Source organism: Mobula hypostoma, chromosome 1 (genome assembly GCF_963921235.1).
Source record: "Mobula hypostoma chromosome 1, sMobHyp1.1, whole genome shotgun sequence".
Lineage (NCBI taxonomy): Eukaryota > Metazoa > Chordata > Chondrichthyes > Myliobatiformes > Myliobatidae > Mobula > Mobula hypostoma.
The window spans coordinates 218,517,261-218,537,568 of record NC_086097.1 but is presented as its reverse complement, the minus strand read 5'-3'; the positions used below and the strand labels follow the sequence as shown (position 1 = coordinate 218,537,568).

General features: G+C 39.2%; 1 protein-coding gene across 1 annotated transcript in view; it reads right to left on the bottom strand.

The window, feature by feature from the left end:
- Positions 1–20,308, bottom strand: part of prex2 (phosphatidylinositol-3,4,5-trisphosphate-dependent Rac exchange factor 2) — a 401,147-nt gene that overhangs the window by 313,137 nt on the left and 67,702 nt on the right. Inside the window, exons 2-4 of the mRNA XM_063064762.1 lie at positions 3,752–3,823; positions 1,527–1,649; positions 395–499 (exon numbers count right to left, since the gene is read on the bottom strand). Of these exons, the coding sequence (XP_062920832.1) occupies positions 395–499; positions 1,527–1,649; positions 3,752–3,823 (300 nt within the window). The remainder of the gene's footprint in view (positions 1–394; positions 500–1,526; positions 1,650–3,751; positions 3,824–20,308) is intronic.

Sequence of the window (20,308 nt, the reverse complement as noted above, 5' to 3'; positions counted from 1 at the left end):
ACTTAAGGCCATTAATGAGAGTGTTATGGAAGTCTTTTCTTACGCCTCCAATCACTGAAACACAAGTGAAACTTTCTATATTGCTGTTACAGTAAAGAATTAATTGCAGATGATTTTGCACTCTCAGAAGTGTAAGTACATGGTTTGTGAGTTCACAGGTATTATGACAAAATTAACTTGCAAACTGATCAATATTTCAACTCTGCTCTCCAAGAGGTCAATTAAAATCGACCAGGAGACTTGTCTCGACCACTTCATTCACAACAATTCACACATCCGCAATGCTTTTCTGAATATCTTTTTCAATGAAAAGGAATTTGTTGCATAGAAAATGCCTTAATAGCAGTTCAACCAAATGCTTTTGGCAATTGTCAAAGAAAAATGGAGTCATTACCAGCAAAAATGTCCGCACCGTCCGCATTTTATTCAGTTCCAATAGCAGCCTCTGTGCTTTCTCATGATTACTGCAGTACTCATCATAGATAGAAAATCGATGCTTCTGTATTTTCAAACAAAAAAACACAATAAACAACCTTGATGAATAACCATTCAGAATCCTGAAACAAACCCTACGCTGCACTCATCCACACTGAAATGCTGGAGTCAGAACCCCAACGGAAGATTGCACAATGGACCACATAGGAACAAATAAAATGGTGGAAGGGAGAATGCAGGATGAAAGACTGGCCCCAGTATCATTCCTTCAGAGCATATTAGTGACGCTGCAGACACAGTAAAAAATCTATATCTTATGATATCTAAAGTTTGCACCACAAGTATAATTCAAAGACAGAAAATGACTGAGTAAGTGAAGTTGGAGTGACAGAGACATAGGGAAGTATTGCTCTAGACACCAGGCTAAACAATATTCTCTGTATCACGCGTTTCAGAACCTTGCAATCAGCATGTTGCTTTTAATTAGCTACCAGATTTTCTGCAAAGCCAATTGAATTATAATATTACCAAAGCTGTTATTGGCACTGAAACAGTGAAGTAAAACCAGATGCTGGAAATACAAAGGGCATCAGATGGCACCTATGATGCACGACACAGAGCGAATGCTGTAGGTCATAAATCTGCATCAGAAATAGAAAAACTGAACGGTAACATATTAACATGCAAAATGGTGTGAAGGTGATATGGGATGAAAGAACAAAACTTACTCCTATTTTCTGCCCTAATACTTTCCCTTGTGCTTTTTTCCCCCTCTCCACTTTCTTTGGATCAGAATTTTTTTTTAATCTCCAAGATCATTAAAAGGTCATCACCTTGAAACTTAAACAGATGTTTCCTGACTTGCCAGAGTTATGGTATTATTTGCTGCACAATTAATTTTACAGACAACTATTGTTATGGAGCAAAAATGGTGATTGCAAAGTTATGGACAATATTATATAGACAAAGTGATTTCTGTGGTAATATCATTGATAAATAAACATATATTTCCTTCACTAGAGGACTAAGGCATGAAATCAGCGTGAAGAACATAAGGAAGCATCGGTGTAGGTAAAGGCAGAAATACGTACAAATTGAAGAAAACAGCTTCCCAATTCATGTTGGGCATTAGGCTCAGGCTGCAGGCACTGCTCAATCATACTCAGGAATTCTTTGTGGACTCCAAGAATGTCCTCAATATTAGAAAACAACGTCTGAAAGTAAATATAAAATACCACAGAATCAGAGCTGTTAACAATTTTCAAATTGTGCCATCAAATCCCGGCTCTACTCTTCTTGAGGCTATTTTCTATATCACCTCCTTACACCCTCATTCACGTCCATACCCCACACAAATTCAACCTTTTATCTCCTAGCTCACTAACATTATGACCCACGCTGAGAAATGGCTCCACATGCCCCAACAACCTGCCAGTTGATCACCTGTGTCATTCTCTCTGCCCGTCCCTATGTCAGCCCACCTTCTTAACCCAAAGGCCATTACGACCGAATTAATACTGTCTGCATTTATGTTACCACTATGCACATACAAGCAGTAATAAGTAAAATAAGACGGTATTCTGAGACACGCTTCTTTTCAGCAGCATATGTTAAGGACACTTACACCGTTACCACTGCCAAAATACATAGATTCTATGTGGATTGGGAAACCAGCAGTGGTTTTAAATATATATTGCTTATCTGACACCATAAGACCATAAAACCATAAGAGATAGGAGCAGAACTAGGCCATTCAGCCCATTGAGTCTACTCCACCATTTCATCATGGCTGATCCATTTTCCCTCTCAACCCCATTCTCCTGCCTTCTCCCCATAGCCTTTCATGCCCTGACTAATGAAGAACCTATCAAGCTCCACCTTATACGCACCCAACAGCCTGGTCTCCACAACTGCCTGTGGCAAGGAATTCCACAGGTTCACCACTCTCTGGCTAAAGAAATTCCTCCTCCTCACCATTGTAGATGGATAATCTTCAATTCTGAGGCTGTACCCTCTGGTCCTACATTCCCCCACTGTAGAAAATCTCCTCTCCGCATCCACTCTATCTAGCCTTTCAACATTCGATAGGTTTCAATTAGATCCACCCCTCATTTTTCTAAATTCTAGTGAGTACAAGCCATCAAACACTCTGCATACAATAACCCTTTCATTCCCAGAACTGTTCTCGTAAACCTCCTCTGAACCCTCCCCAATGTCAGCACATCCTTTCTTAGATAAGGGACCAAAACTACTCACAATACTCCAAGTGAGGACTCACCAGTGCCTTATAAAGCCTCAGCATTACATCCTTGCTTTTATTTGTTGGTCATCTTGAAGTGAATGCTAACGTTGCATGTGCCTTCTCCACCACTGACTCAACCTGCAAGATAACCTTTAGAGAATCCCGCACAAGTACTCCCAAGTCCTGTTAGACCTCAGAATTTTTAATTTTCTGACCATTTAGAAAATAGTCTAAGCTTTTGTTCCTTCTACCAAAGTGAATGACCACACACTTCCCACACTGTAATTCATCTGTCACCTCTTTGCCTATTCTCCTAATCTGTTTAAGTCTTTCTGCAGCCTCCCCGCTTCCTCAACACTACCTGCCCCTCCAACTACCTCTGTATTGTCCACAAACTTGGCTATGAAGCCACCAAATCTGTTATTCAAATCATTGGCATATACCATTAAAAGAAATGGTCCCAACAGCGACCCATGCAGAACCAGATTCCAACCAGAAAAGGCTCCCTTTATTGCCACTCTTTGCCTCCTGCCAACCAGCAGTTATTGCTTTTAGTATCATGGATTCTTATCTTGTTAACGAGCTCATGTGTGGCACATTGTCAAAGGTTTTCTGAAAATCCAAGTGCACAACATCCACCAATTCTCCAACATCTTCCCAACCACTGAGGTCAGGCTAACTGCCATGTAATTTTCTTTCTGCTGCCTCCCTCCCTTCTTGAAGAGTGGAGTGACATTTGCAATTTTCCAGTCTTCCGGAAAGACATGCCAGAATCGAGAGATTCTTGAAAGAACATTACTACTGCCTCCACAATCTCTTCAGGTACCTCTCTCAGAACCCTGGTCCAGCTGCCTTATCTACCTTCAGGACTCTCAGCTTCCCCAGCACCTTCTCCCTCGGAATAGCAACTGCACTCACTTCTGTCTCCTGACACTCCTCAACTTCTAGCATACTGCTAGTGTCTTCCCAGTGAATAAAATACTTAATTAGTTTATCCACCATTACTATCTCAATTTGATGATGCATTTATCATCAAATAGGCTCAAAAGAATAAATGGCCTCCATAGTTCTTACCTTAACTGTTTCTTCCGTCACATTTTTGTCAACTCTAGAAGCTGCATGTTGAATCATTCGCTGAAGAAATGCCTGATAAGTAAAAACATTTATATAAACTTGAAATAGTGTATTTTATATTACCTATTTAACAAAAATAAAGAAAGTTCTTTATTTTCTATCAGACAATCCTGTTGGGCAATTGTAAGTAAAGGAAAAGAAAACTACAGAATTGTGTGTAATTCCCTCTATTTATTGTTTCAGGGGAGTCAACATGCCATATGATAGTTCCAGAAGACTTCTCTATTAAAAAAGAAAGAAAGTACTTCAGTAAATGTTATCTCTTTATTATACCAGATGCTGTTTTAGCTCAGTGATTATTTTGCAGTCATTTTTTATCTGTTTGTAATGGCATCGATATGTTAGACTCCAAAGTTGCTGGTGGACGCAGCAGGCTAGGCAGCGTCTCTAGGAAGAGGTGCAGTCGACGTTTTGGGCCGAGACGTTGACTGTACCTCTTCCTAGAGATGCTGCCTGGCCTGCTGTGTCCACCAGCAACTTTGATGTGTGTTGCTTGAATTTCCAGCATCTGCAGAATTCCTCGTGAATATGTTAGACTCCTTATCCCAGGTCCATCATTTTGATGTAATTACAAGGAAGGCACGACAGCAGCCATATTTCATTAGGAGTTCATGGAGACATGGTATAAAACACAGCACAGGATGAGAAGAAGCTGTAGAGAGTTGTGAACTCAGCCGGCTACATCATGGACACAAGGTTCCCCAGCATTCAAAACACCTTCAAAAGGCGATGCCTCAGGTAGGGGGCATCCATCATTCAGGACCCCCATCACCCAGGGCAATCCCTCCTCTCATTGCTGCCATCAAGGAGGAGGTACTGAAGCCAGAAGGTCCACACTCAATGTTTCAGCCTCTTCCTCTCCACCATCAGATGTCTGAATGGATAATGACCCCATGAACCCTACTTCGCTTTTTGCACTGCTTACTTAATTTAATTTTCAAAATAGATTTCTTGTTGTTATGTATTACATTGTACTGCTGCTGCAAACAAACAAATTTCATGACATATGTCAGTGATGTTAAATCTGATTCTGATCTCTTGTTTTTCATTTGTGTTCTTCACTAATGTATGGACTTAATTAATGGAAATTAGTATTTTGGATTTAATGCTTTATTTAAATCAATGACAGTAGTACATTAACAACTCAATTCCCACTGAAGGCATCAAACTGCTGCTGAACTTCAGGTTTTGTCAGTGTTCCCTATTACACATAGAGGTTTCATGAAAAGACTGAAAAATAATGTTTGAATCTCTCCATTAAGCCAAAGCACTGAGAAGGGGTCTTATCAAGATTGCAAGTGATATCAGAAGTGACAACCATAAAATCATTTCCCCCCCCCCCCCCATTAGCAGCTAGCTTCCCTGAGCAAGGCATTTAATACTTCTTTGTCGAAGTCAAGTCTGCTCAGATAATGGAGGGTCATGCTCTTTCATGGGTTAACCTTTTCTTCTGTACTTATCTAGTCCAAAGTTTATGTCAGTTCCACTATTGGAATTAATTGCTTTGGCTCTACTGATGAAAGAGTGTATAATTTCAAATTGTCCATGTATAAAAGGTGTGTCAGGGTCTAATTCATTTGGTTCTCTCTGATCTGATACCCTATTTTTGTCCAATTCAGTAAATTAGAGAGTGGGTTTAAAGCTAAAGAAATATGTGAGCTTAGATAGCCACCCTGGAAAATTTTGATCATGGTAGTTGTTGTTTTTTGGTTGTTAATAGATTGTGTGATTATAGTACACCAATGCTTCATCAGATGCTGCAGGAATTTCACAAGCGTTGGGTGTAGTTTATCTATATTCAGAGCTTCTATCAACCATGAGTGTAGGACACAATCAAATGCTTTTTAGTAGTCAATATAACAACTTGAAAGATTTCTGCTTTTCCAGCCGGGTTTGATTTAGAATTACAGAATCTATTATCAAATCTTCTTTACATCATTTCATAACTTTATTACATCCTATCATCATTGCTATATTTTTTTCTCAACTCAAGCTGGTAAAACCTGAGATATGGTCATAGCCAAGCACACTCATTTCTCAGTTGCTGGGAACTTTTGGACTATTCTAGTGGTGTTTAGTATTGTGGCTTTCTGGAGATTTACATAAATATTGCTGGAAAGACTGAATTGTTTAATGTTATTGTGTGGGGACGTTGGGATGGTACCACTTGTAATTATTACTATTGGGACAACGTTTACCTTGTTCATGTTATATCCGGACAGTTATTAAGGATTATAATTTGCAGGCTTCTGACTCTAAAACTGTTTCAGGTTTGTATTTACAGTAAGGTATGGAGTATTTTGAGTTTGTATTTTAAAGCAATATATTGGTGAATGATGTCCCTGTATCAGTAATCAGATTGAGTTAAACTACTGCAAGGTATGTTGGATTGTTATTATCAGTATGTCTTTTTTTCTTTTTCTATATGAGTTTGTTGCCTTTTGCACATCGATTGTCCTGTTATTCATTCTTCAATTATGTGAAGAAAAAAAGGATGACAGGAGTGAAGGTAGGACCAATTAGAGATAAAGGTGGGAAGATGTGCCTGGAGGTTGTGGAAGTGAGCGAGGTCCTCAATGAATACTTCTCTTCGGTATTCACCAATGAGAGGGAACTTGATGATAGTGAGGACAATATGAGTGAGGTTGATGTTCTGGAGCATGCTGATATTAAGGGAGAGGAGGTGTTGGAGTTGTTAAAATACATTAGGACAGATAAGTCCCCGAGCCCTGACGGAATATTCCCCAGGCTGCTCCACGAGGCGAGAGAAGAGATTGCTGAGCCTCTGGCTAGGATCTTTATGTCCTCATTGTCCACGGGAATGGTGCCGGAGGATTGGAGGGAGGCGAATGTTGTTCCCTTGTTCAAAAAAGGTAGTAGGGATAGTCCGGGTAATTATAGACCAGTGAGCCTTACGTCTGTGGTGGGAAAGCTGTTGGAAAAGATTCTTAGAGATAGGATCTATAGGCATTTAGAGAATCATGGTCTGATCAGGGACAGTCAGCATGGCTTTGTGAAGGGCAGATCGTGTCTAACAAGCCTGATAGAGTTCTTTGAGGAGGTGACCAGGCATATAGATGAGGGTAGTGCAGTGGATGTGATCTATATGGATTTTATTAAGGCATTTGACAAGGTTCCACACGGTAGGCTTATTCAGAAAGTTAGAAGGCATGGGATCCAGGGAAGTTTGGCCAGGTGGATTCAGAATTGGCTTGCCTGCAGAAGGCAGAGGGTGGTGGTGGAGGGAGTACATTCAGATTGGAGGATTGTGACTAGTGGTGTCCCACAAGGATCTGTTCTGGTACCTCTACTTTTCGTGATTTTTATTAACGACCTGGATGTGGGGGTAGAAGGGTGGGTTGGCAAGTTTGCAGACGACACAAAGGTTGGTGGTGTTGTAGATAGTGTAGAGGATTGTCAAAGATTGCAGAGAGACATCGATAGAATGCAGAAGTGGGCTGAGAAGTGGCAGATGGAGTTCAACCCGGAGAAGTGTGAGGTGGTACACTTTGGAAGGACAAACTCCAACGCAGAGTACAAAGTAAATGGCAAGATACTTGGTAGTGTGGAGGAGCAGAGGGATCTCGGGATACATGTCCACAGATCCCTGGAAGTTGCCTCACAGGTGGATAGAATGTTTAAAAAAGCTTATGGGGTGTTAGCTTTCATAAGTCGAGGGATAGAGTTTAAGAGTCGCGATGTAACGATGCAGCTCTATAAAACTCTGGTTAGGCCACACTTGGAGTATTGTGTCCAGTACTGGTCACCTCACTATAGTAAGGATGTGGAAGCATTGGAAAGGGTACAGAGGAGACTTACCAGGATGCTGCCTGGTTTAGAAAGTATGCATTATGATCAGAGATTAAGGGAGCTAGGGCTTTACTCTTTGGAGAGGAGGATGAGAGGAGACATGATAGAGGTGTACAAGATAATAAGAGGAACAGATAGAGTGGATAGCCAGCACCTCTTCCCCAGGGCACCACTGCTCAATACAAGAGGACATGGCTTTAAGGTAAGGGGTGGGAAGTTCAAGGGGGATATTAGAGGAAGGTTTTTACTCAGAGAGTGGTTGGTGCGTGGAATGCACTGCCTGAGTCAGTGGTGGAGGCAGATACACTAGTGAAGTTTAAGAGACTACTAGACAGGTATATGGAGGAATCTAAGGTGGGGGCTTATATGGGAGGCAGGGTTTGAGGGTCAGCACAACATTGTGGGCCAAAGGGCCTGTACTGTGCTGTACTATTCTATGTTCTATGTTACATGCAGTCTTTCACTGATTCTATTGTGTTTCTGGTATTTACAAGGAAATGCATCTCAGGGTTGAATATGGTGACATATACTGCATGTACTTTGATAATAAACTACTTTGAACTTCAAACTTTGATTGTGAAAGCTACCCTGCAGCATTATGTCTGGAGACCCCCAGAGCTATAACTTATGATCCTCTTTTGTTTCTTTTCTACAAGTTATCATCAACTATAACATCTGAAAATACATCACCCATTTGCACATGCCAGTATAATTCTAATAACCCCCTATCCAATAACTTGGCAATTCTTACAGTCCAATATCTGCCTCACCAGTTTGCTGTTCTCACTTCCCACATACAACCTATGATCCCCACATTCCCTGCCCTGGTTCCTAGACCCCCTTTCCGCTCACTGGGGTTCTACTTCACATGCTCCCTTTTATCTTACCTGGTTCACTGGGAAATTTATTCTAATATATTTTCAAATCTCAGATGTGTCATGGTACAAATAATAACTACATCCATTTGAAATTCAGCTGGCTCAGCACCCCAGGATCCTGAGGCACCAGATTATTCAGGTTTTACTATGTGGAATGCAGTCACTGAGCTCTACCCAACTACCATCCCACAGAAACTTTCTCCAGCACTGGGGAAAACCAAAACCACTATCTCTGGACACACACTGCAACCTTAACATCCTACTTAGCCCAGAAATGCTGACACCATAACCTCCCCATCACTATTTCCAACTTGACAACACTGCCCATCTCCCCACCTGCTACAACTCATGCACTGCAAACCCAGATTACAGGTTATTTGTATCTCTGGGCTCAATCATTCCAATGCCATCCTAATTATTTAATCATTTAATAAGGCTGCCCTAATTATTGGGTATATTTAAAGCAGAAGTTGATAGGTTCCTGATTAATAAGGGTGCTAAAGGTTACTGGGAGAAGACAGGAGAATGAGATTGAGAGGGATAATAAATCAGCCACGATGGAATGAGATCAGAGTCAATGGGCTGATCCATAATTATGCTCCTATGTCTTCTGGTCTTAATTAACTTCCCAGCATCTCCTTCATGAAATGGAGCTTATCCAAAACTCTGGAAGTGATATTCAAATTTGCATTAACCTGGTCGTCATTTATAAACTGACCTCTGGTAGCAAAACATGGATTTGTTACTTACATCCCCATTTCAAACTCAAACATGGTTTTGATCTCCCTGTCTGTAAAATATCCACGTTTCCCAAATTCTGGTCTCTTAAGCATACCCAATTAAAATCACTCCATTAGCAGCAGCTGTAGCTTTTGATCAGCAGGTCCCAAGATCTAGAGTTCCTTCCCTAAACATCAAGCCCCATGAAGTGTTTTATTTTGGCAATATTATCTTAATATTTCCTTATATGGCTCAGTGTCATTTTCTTTTCATATATAAATCTCACATGAAGCACTTTAAAACATTTTATTGAGTTGAAGCTCAGCATAAGTTTAAGATGCAATATATTTCAATCAATCAGGAATTGAAATAGTTAGATATGCATCCATTTTTGATGCAATTAAAATATCATTGAAAACTGGTGTAGTCCTTAAGACATGTTTTTAAATGTAAGTCAATTTGAAATTAATACATTTAATACTAATTAATTTGGATTATTATTCTAACAATCATTTATAATCTTTTTCATATGATGGGCGTGCACACAAAAAGTTATTTTTCAACATTTTTCTACTTCATGCAGACATATTGATAATAGAAAGACTCAACTTCAAATTAAATATCAAAATCTGGATGTACATTCTTTTGCCTTTTCAGTGGAAGAACATCTAGTGGCTTTCTGAAGCATTGAACACCCTGAGCAACTGAAAATGCACTTTTGTAAGATGGTGTAATGTCAGTGGCTCAGCACAATGCAGTGACTTCGGTTAAGATTCACACAAAAAAATGGAGGCTCAGTTGTTTAAAAATGACAAGAAATTGATGTCACAAAAAAAACAAATAAACTAGAAGAACTCAGAGTTTGCGCATTGTCTTATTTATAAGTAGGCTAAAGAAAATAATCACCTAATTCATCTTAAGCATCAAAATAATTAAATTTATATGAAATAATATTTTAATGAATCATGACCCTTATTGACCACCATATTTTTTGATTTATTCTGACATCTATTTTTATTACATTATCTGCAAGTCTGGAGAGCTACAATTCAGGTATTTCTCAAATTATTTATAACTTTATTTGTTATCTAAATATAGTAAGTGAAAATTACAATGGAAGATAGAAACTGCACGCCAAAGGGAAAATGTTACAATAGTGGGGATCTCAATATGCAGGTAGATTGGGAAAATCAGGTTGGTACCGAATTCTAAGAGGGGGAATTTCTAGATGCCTACAAGATGGCCTTTTAGAGCTGCCCATGTTTGAGCCCACTAGAGGATCAGCTATTCTGGATTGGATGTTCTGCAATGAACCAGAATTGATTAGAAAGCTTAAGGTGAAAGAACCCTTAGGCGAAAATGATCATAATATGAACGAATTCACCTTGAATTTTGAGAAGGAGAAGCTAAAGTCAGATTTATCAGTATTACAGTGGAGTAAAGGGAATTGCAGAGGTATGAGAGAGGACTTTGCCAGAATGATTGGAAAAGAACACTGGCAGGGATGACTGCAGAGCAGCAATGACTTGAATTTCAAGAAGCAATTCAGGAGGCACAGGATATATACATCCCAAAGAGGAAGAACTATTCTAAAGGCAAGATGACACAACAATGGTTAACAAGGGAAGTCAAAGCCAACATGAAAACCAAACAGAGGACAAATAATAGAGCAAAAATTAGTGGGAAGTTACAGGATTGGGAAGCATTCAAATACCAACAAAAGGCAACTAAAAAGTCATTAAGAAGGTAAAGGTGAAATATGAATTTAATATTAAAGTGCACATCAAAAGTTTCTTCAGATACATAAACTATAAAAGAGAGGCAAGAGTGGATATCGGTGCACAGGAAAATGATGCTAGAGAACTAGTAATGGGGGACAATGAAATGGCGGACAAACTGAGAAAGCATTTTGCATCAACCTTCACTGCGGAAGACACTAGCAGTATTGTGGAAGTTCCAGATGTCAGGGATCATGAAGTGTGTGAAGTTACCATTACTAGGGAGAAGTTTCTTGGGAAACTGAAATGTTTGAAGGTAGATAAGTCACCTGGATCAGATGGTTATACTCCCCAGGGTTCTGAAAGAGATGGCTGAGGAGCTTGTGGAGGCAATAGTAATGATCTTTTGAGAATCACTAGATTCTGGAATGGTTCCAGAAGACTGGAAAATTGCAGATGTCACTCCACTCTTCAAGAATGGAGAGAGTCAGAAGAAAGAAAATCATAAGACAGTTAGTCTGACCACAGTGGTTGGGAAGATGTTGGAGTCAATTGTTAGGGATTTTTTTTCTTGGTACTTAGAGGTTCCTAAGGAACCTGAAGCAATAGAATGTGAATTACATAGGACCATAAGTTTAATGAGTCATATCACGAAGATACTTCTAAGAATTTTGATGACAAGAGCTGAAAGTAAGATACAAGCTGAAATAGGTAAAGAACAATGTGCTTTTGTGAAAGACAAAGGTACAAGAAATGCAATGTTGATGTTAAGGATACTATCAGAACGAGCTATTCAAGTGCAAAAAGATTTGTTTGTTTGTTTTATCGACTACACAAAAGCATTTGATAAAGTGAAGCACAATAACTTATTTGAAATATTACAGGAAACTCTAGATCTAGATTCGAAAGATCTCCGCTTAATCAGAAATCTGTACTGGTAACAAACTGCCGCTGTAAGAATAGATGGAGAAGTGAGTCAGTTTACGAAAATCAAGAGAGGCATTAGACAAGGGTGTGTTTTCTCCCCTGATTTATTTAATGTGTACAGTGAAACTATATTACAAAAAATAAAAGGCATCTTGGGAATCAAAGTTGGTGGTGAAAACATCAATAATTTCAGATATGCAGATGACACTGTGTTAATTGCAAGTATGGAGGAAGAAGTACAAAACTTAATTGATATAGTTGTTGAAGGAAAGTGCAAAAATGGGTCTATCTATCAATTGCAAAAAGACAGAATGTATGGTGATATCCAAAAAGAAGGAGAATCCTATCTGCATCTGAGAATAAATGGGGAACATAAAACAAGTACAGAACTTTTGTTACTTAGGAAGCTGGGTAACATCAGATGGCAGGTGCGACCATGGACATCAAAAGAAGAATAGGGATGGAAAAAGGCACCTTTATGACAATGAAGAATATACTGACAAACACTAAACTAGGCATGACAACCCACCTCAGAGTACTGAAATGTTACGTTTATCCAGTTATGTTATATGGCTCAGAATGTTGGACAATATCTAGTAACATGAGGAAACGAACTGAAGCAGCAGAGATGTGGTTTTTGAGGAGGATGCAAAGAATATCATGGACGAAACGAATATCTAATGAGGATGCCATGAACAGAGCAAACTCAAAAAGAGAAATAATGTATGAGGTCATGAAAAGGCAACGTAACTTCATTGGACATGTGATTAGCAAAGAGGAGTTAGCATGCACAGTAATTATGGGAAAGTTGAAGGGAAGAAAGCAAGAGGAAGACAAAGACCAATGATGATGGAGACAGCAGCCAGAGAACTGGAAATGAATACCAAAGAATTGATCCACTTGACTGGAAACAGGAGTGTTTGAGCCATGGCAGTCAAAGCTCAAACTGGGCACGGCACCTGATCATGATGAGAGGCACATGATAAAATAGGCAATAGTCAGCATGGTTTTCTCAAGGGAAAATCTTGTCTGACAAATCTATTGGAATTTCTTTTAAGAAATAACAAGCAGGAGAGACAAAAGAGAATCAGTTGATGTTGTGTTCTTGGATTTTCAGAAGGCCTTTGACAAGGTGCCACACATGTGTCTGTTTAACAAGCTTTGAGCACATCATATTACAAGGGCGATTCTAGGATGGATAAAGCAGTAGCTGATTGGCAGGAGGCAAAAGGCAAAGAGTGGGAATAAAGGGAGCGCTTTTCTGCTTGGCTGTTGGTGACTAGTGATGTCCCACAGGGAACTGTTTTGAGACCAGTTCTTTTTACTTTAGATGTCAATGATTTATATGATGGAACTAATGGCTTTGTTACAAAGTTTGTGACAAAATTATTTAGATCCCCATTTCAAGTTCAAACATGTTTTTGAACTCCCTGTCTGTAAAACATCCATAGATTTCCTGAAATCTGGTCTCATAAATTCTACTTTCCCGCCAACTATTCACCAAGACATAAACCTAAAATGACCCTAAAACAGCAGAAAGTAAACTTTCTTAATGCTGTATGCACAAGCCAACAATAATACACAGAGCTGTGTGTTATTTTCCTTAAAAGTCTGTCAGTAGCTAATGCACGTTGATGCAAGTAATACAGATTAACTCATTGTTTTTGTACAGCAGTTGGCTTCATATGTTTCACATAAACTCTCCCTTTCCCTCTCCCTCTCTCTCATATTTGCTAATACAGGGCTGCCTGGTAATTTGCTCTAGTGTATTCAATGACAAAACCAAATTGACACAATTATTCCAAAGAACTTTGTGGGGTTGGCCTCCTTACATCTCTTGCCTCTCAGCACTTCCAGCTAATATTTTGACTTTCTGTAGCTATTCAACTTGGAATCCAACATCTGCTATTATCATAGAAGAAGAAGAAGAAGAAGAAGAAAGCCCTTAACTCTGAGTGGAGTCATCGAGACGCTGTCATGACAGTGTTTTTTTTTAAGCAGGCTTTCTTGTTTTTACAAGGCCGAGTTACTAGCTCGACGCTCAACCCAGCACGGATGGAAAGTGTGCAAGGGAGCCAGCTGGATTCGTACTCAGGAGCCTTCACTCCGAAGTCTGGCGCTGATGCCACTATGCCACCAGCCGGTTGCTATTATCATAGGGAAGTTAAAATGCTAATTGAAATTACACTCCCAGAAGAGAATATATAGTTATCAAAGCATGAAGTGAACTTACATATAACTGATCCATCAAATTTTTAAGTTCTGCAACAAATATAAATATCTTAAGTAAATGACAGTTAAGTATTTTATATTTACATGAATCTCTTTTAAGATAGTCTGATAGTCTAACAGTGGTGGAGGAGGATACAATAGGATCTTTTAAGAGACTCCTGGATAGGTACATGGAACTTAGAAAAATAGAGGGCTATAGGTAACCCTAGGTAATTTCTAACCTAAGTACATGTTCAGCACAGCATTGTGGGCCAAAGGGCCTGTATTGTGCTGTAGGATTTCTGTGTTTTTGTGTTTCTAATTCTGTTCTAATGCACCCAAACTGAAGTCAGTATACTAGTGTTGGTTTAATCATGTAATTTTCTCTCCACATAGGAGCACATTACAAACATCAGGAATTCAAAAACTGGAGAACTAGATTTAAGACGTGCTCCACCTTTCACCAAAATCATGGCTAATCTTCAATGTCAGTGCCATTTGCCAGTACTATCCCCTTTGGTCCCATAATGCCCAGAATTCAATTTTAATGCGTAGAGAAACTGAGCTTCCACTGCTGTCAAGGATGGAGAATTCCAAATACTTACAACCCTCTGAGTAACATTTCTCCTTATATCAATTGTACTCACTAAAAGTTAGAAGAATGACAGGAAACCTGTAGAATTCCAGCAGGACTGGGCAGACAAGGTGCAGGAAAGATGTTACATTCCTACATTGCAACAATACCTGTATTTCAAATTATGTAAATGGTTGTAAAGTACATTAGTTCACACTGAGGTCATGAAATGAAAGCCTTTGTTTTGGGAATAATAAAGGGCACAAGCAATTATAATCACTACTTAATCTTTATGAAATTCAGGAAACTCTGCTGTTGAACCCTTATTGTACATTATTTATCAGAGCACAATAAAATAAAAACTGTCTACAAAAGTGAATCACTTAGAGACCAATGAAATGGATGCACAGTTTGATTCATTTTTATAAAACAAATATTTTTTAAATAATGGTCACCTGGATTAATGACTACAGAGAGGTTACATGGAGACCCAGGCATCTATTAGTTTGTTTGAGATGCAAGCATATTTACCTGATCAAATCACATTTTTCCCAAAGGTACAGGTGACAACCATTGAGCTGAGACTCATTTAAGAAGATATAGTTTGTCGAGAGGTTCGGTTAATTACGCGCAAATCGTGAAATCACTCTTGCCCTCACAAATTACCTCATCATGGTACAACACCTCCATTTGCAACTTCAGGACCAATGAACCACAATCAGTAAAAAAAATGGGCAACAACTGCTCCACTACGATTGTACTACGAACACCTGAGCTCAACACAGCCCCTATCCTACTCCCTACATATTTACAGATTCAGCTCCAACTCCATCAATATGTCCACGGCTACTACCATCAATGAGTTGAGTACAAGAAGACGGAGAGCCTAATGACATGGTATTATCACAACAGCCTTTCTCTCAATAGCAGCATAACAAGAGTTGGTCATTAATTTCAGGAAGGGGGCAGTGCATATGCTCTTATTTACATCAACGGTGCTGAGGTCAAGAGGGTTCAGAGCTGCAGGTTTCTAAGAGCGAACATCACATGATCTAACCACCGCCTGAACGGACCACACTGAAGCCACAGTCAAGAAAGCTCACTAACTTCCTCAGGAGGTTAAAGACATACGGTATGCCCCCTTCAACCCTCACCAATTTTCATATCAATGCACCATAGAAAGCATTCTATCTTCCCTCAGGGCAGAAAATCCAGAAGTCTGAAAGTGTGTAGCTCGAGGCTCAAGGACAGGTTCTTTCACACTATTCAAAGACTATTGAAAAGTCCCCGTTTATGATAAAATGAACTCCTGACTCACAGCCTTCCTCATTCTGACCTTGCACCTTATCACCAACCTGCACTCCACTTGCTCTGTAATTGTATTACTTTACTCTGCACTGCTGAAATGAAAAGATCTATATGAACAGCATTCAAAACAAGTTTTTCACTATACAATTGTACCTTTCTCCTTATTGTCTGCCTGTAGCCCAGGTGGCTTGACTAATAATCCAAGTTCAAGTTCAAGTTTAATTGACTTTCAGCCATACACGGATACTCATGAATACAGCCAAATGAAACAGCGTTACTCCAGAGACAATTAATCAGGAGACAATTGAAATCTCAGTGTGGCAGCTGTGTAATTCAAATTCATGCAATTAATAAGTACCAGTTGCAGTCACAATCTGTAAAATGCATCCGGTTCATAATTGCCATTGGGCTGGGAGGGGGGTTGTGCAGGGTATCTCCTGCCCTTATTGGTCTGGCCTAAAGGTAACTCCAAACCCACTAATGTGGTTGATTCTGAAAAGATTAAGCAATCAAATTATTTCAAAGATAGTTAGGGATGGGCAATGAACACCAGTTTTAATAGAAATAGCAAGATCCAGAAGTTCTCTATTAAGTAATAATCAGTTTCAGATCATAAGACATAGGAGCAGAATTAGGCCGTTCAGCCCATCAAGTCTGCTCCGCCATTCCAGATCCCACTCAACTCCATACACCTGCCTTCTCGCCATATCCTTTGATGCCCTGACTGATCAGGAAACAATCAACTTCTGCCTTAATTATACCCACGGACTTGGCCTCTACTGCATACTGCGGCAGTGCATTCCATAGACTCACTACTCCCTGGCTAAAAAAAATTCTTCCTTACCTCTGTTCTAAAAGGTTGCCCCTCAATTTTGAGGCTGTGCCCTCTAGTTCTCGATACCTCCACCACAGGAAACAACCTCTCCACATCCATCCTATCTAATCCTTTCAACATTTGGTAAGTTTCAATGAGATTCTCCTACATTCTTCTAAGTTCCAGTGAGTACAGGCCCAAAGCTGCCAAACGCTGCTCGTATGTTAACCCTTCATTCACAGAATCATCCTCGTGAACCTCCTCTGGACTCTCTCCAATGACAACACATCCCTTCTGAGATATGGGGCTCAAAACTACTTCAACGTATTCCTTTTTTTAAAATTACTTCACGTGTAAATAAAGCACGCAGCTTTAACCTGTGCATGTTATATTAACGTTACGTTATTTCTTATTTTTAATAGGTAATGGGATCCTTACAGATGGAGGTTAATGGCAGACATAGTTTAATCCAGACAAATGTAAGGTGGTGCATTTTGGAGGTATTAATGAAGCTAAGACATGAATAGCAGGGTCTCAGACATAATTAAGAAGCAGAGGAATATTGAAGTATACGTCTTCAGATCCTTGATGGTGGCAACACAAGTTAGGTAGTTAGGAGGCCCACTGGCATTCATTAGACAGGGCTCTATATACAAGTAGGAAGGTTATCCTCCAACCTTGGTCAGACCTCAGCTGGAGTTCTGCTATAGGAAGGAAGTGTTAGCACCAGGAGGATACAGAACAGATTCATCAGGACATTGCCAGTGATCGTTGTTCAGTTACGAGGATCAATAGAGACCAGAGCAGGTTGTGTTGCAATGTAAGTGAGAATATGTAGAATTACGAGACATATAGATAGGATATACTGCAGGAAAATTTTCCCCATATCAGATAGATAAAACTACAGGACATAGATTTAAGATAAGGGGAAAGAGATTTAGCAGAAGGGATAGTTTCTTCATTCAAAGGAAGTCAAGTATTTGAAATGCACTTCCTGTGAGAGCAGTTGAAGCTGACTCACTTACAGCAGTTAATACTTAGATTAAATTAGATTCGATTTAGATTTATTTATTATATGTACATTGAAACATTCAGTGAAATGAGTCTTTAATGACCAATGCGGCCAAGGTTGTGCTGGGTGCAGCCCACATGTGTTGCCACCCAAACCGACACCAACGTAGCTCAAACATTGAGTTATTTTTCTTTTATACATTTATCCAGATTTTTAAAATACCAATGTGAGCTTTTTCCAAGAAAATTCCAATAGAAAATCATTTGAAAGGCTGGCAGAGCATAGCCAGGTACAACTTAATTTGAAACTATGCTGTAGGTATGGTAATACATTGAACAGGGGACTCTCCCGGAAACAACTAAAATAAATTACAATAATATTTGGATCATACAAGGTATAGCCAGCTGTTGTAGATTTATGTACTGATTAGCTATCATTCAAGGGTTAACTACTAGTCTTTGCATTGACAGATGACTGTCATCAAATAGCAATATTAATGTTTCAGTTAGCCAACATCCTGAATATTTAACTTAAGCATCTGTTATAGTAGTTACCTGTTACAGATCCTCCTCAGCTTGTGAATGCCTGACATGTACAGACTAAACATAGAAACAAGCAATTAGAGGACTGACAGCAGAATAGATTTGCCACCTTCTGTTGTGTGGGAACTCGGTTTGCTGCCACACTTCTGACTTGTAAACTGTTCAGATGACAAACAATTCAAAGCAACAGAACCCTATTGACACCTGGAGAGGATCTGTACCTCACAGTTACCGTACTTATCAGGAATCATGAGTTGCTTTGAGTATTACACAATTCCTCTTGGCCTTAATAAATGACAATTCAACAGCTGTAACAATATGTCTTCTGAATGTCTGTGGAGAGTTGAAAGTATTTGCCCTCAACAACAAAACACTGTTCAACTGAGCATGGCACCAGGCAGTCCCAGTGGAACTTGGGTCAAAGGGCAAAAGCAATTTCTTTTCCCATTGGCCTGAGTAGAGTACTACTTAACACAAAGGAAATCAGTCATGAGTGCCTTATTTCAGTCATAGCGTCATCAAGGCATTGTTGAAATTCCTTTTGATGTCTGCTATTGACTGATCATCAGGAGTTTCTGTATTTCACAGAATATGGTGCAATATCATCATCTTCACGGTGATATACATAACACACCATCTATTTCACCAGCAGAGGGTGCTTTCCACATCCCACACTCCCATATCAGTGACAACTTTCATTCTCAGAAAATACTGAATAAATCTCCAAGTGTATTTCATTAGAACATCCCATTCTGCCAGAAAGTATAACATGGAATGTTAACATTTGCAAAATGAAAGCAAACACTGTATGAAAGATCTCAACCTAAAAAGTCAACTATTTTCCTCTATAGATGCTGCCAATACCCACTGAGCTCCCTCCAGCTTTTTGTGTGTCATTCATATTCGACGGTACAGTTTAAAAACATGGTGCATTTATTAATGGTCTATTTAAAAACAGGTCACATATCTGCTGAAAGCAGTCATCTGAAATCAATAATCTCTCCAGTGAGATGCTGAAATTTTCAATGAATATTTCAGTAGAAATATGAAAGATCAATTGATTTTTTTAAACATTTCAACAACTTCATAACTGATGTAATGAACCAGAACATTTATAGAGACAGAAACAAGCAAGCAATCTCATCATATATTGATTTGTCTCCTTCAAGGACGTTGTGGTTACACACAAGTCCTCAGATCAATAAACAGTCAACCGGAGTATAGAAAAAATGTCCAACAATTAGAATAAAAAATCTCCCCCTCGAATGGTAAAGTTAAAATATGTTTTAACAGTAAATTACATCAATTGAGTTTGTTAACAGCAAATGAAATGGAAACAAGTATATATATTGCACTCTGAGTTTGGGGACAGAAAAGACTCTCTGGTGTCTGTTGCTTCTTTAGCTCCCATCAAAATAGTTTTAAAATTTACTTTATTGTGGGGATTGCTTTGAGTGAAGAAACCTGAGATGAGTGGAGTTTGCCTGCCATACTCTTTGGTTACTTATGTCCAATTTAGCATTATAGCAGTGATTAACATATTCAAATAAAATAGTAATCACTGTTACACCTGATAAATGTGCCAATCAACTCTACAGAAAGCAACATGAGAGTAATATTTCATCACTTTATTGCCTCTGAGCCAGAAGGTGCTTTGAAATCCACTACAGGAGACCAAACACAAAAACCTGGGTTACCACTTCAATGCAGCACTGAAGCAGAGCTGCATCATTGAAGATGCCATTTGTCTGAAAACAAATTAAACCATCTGCTTCTTCAAGATAAATTTCAGAAATCAGATAGCATTATATCAAAGAGCAGTGACTAACTGACACATTCCACTGATATATACCCTTAAATCAACAACAATAGAGTAGATGTTCAGCCATTATCACACTATCCTTGGCCGCTGCATCACACCAATTGGCTGCTGCATTTTCTGCGTTTCACAGAAACTTCATTTCAAAAACTACTACATGGCTA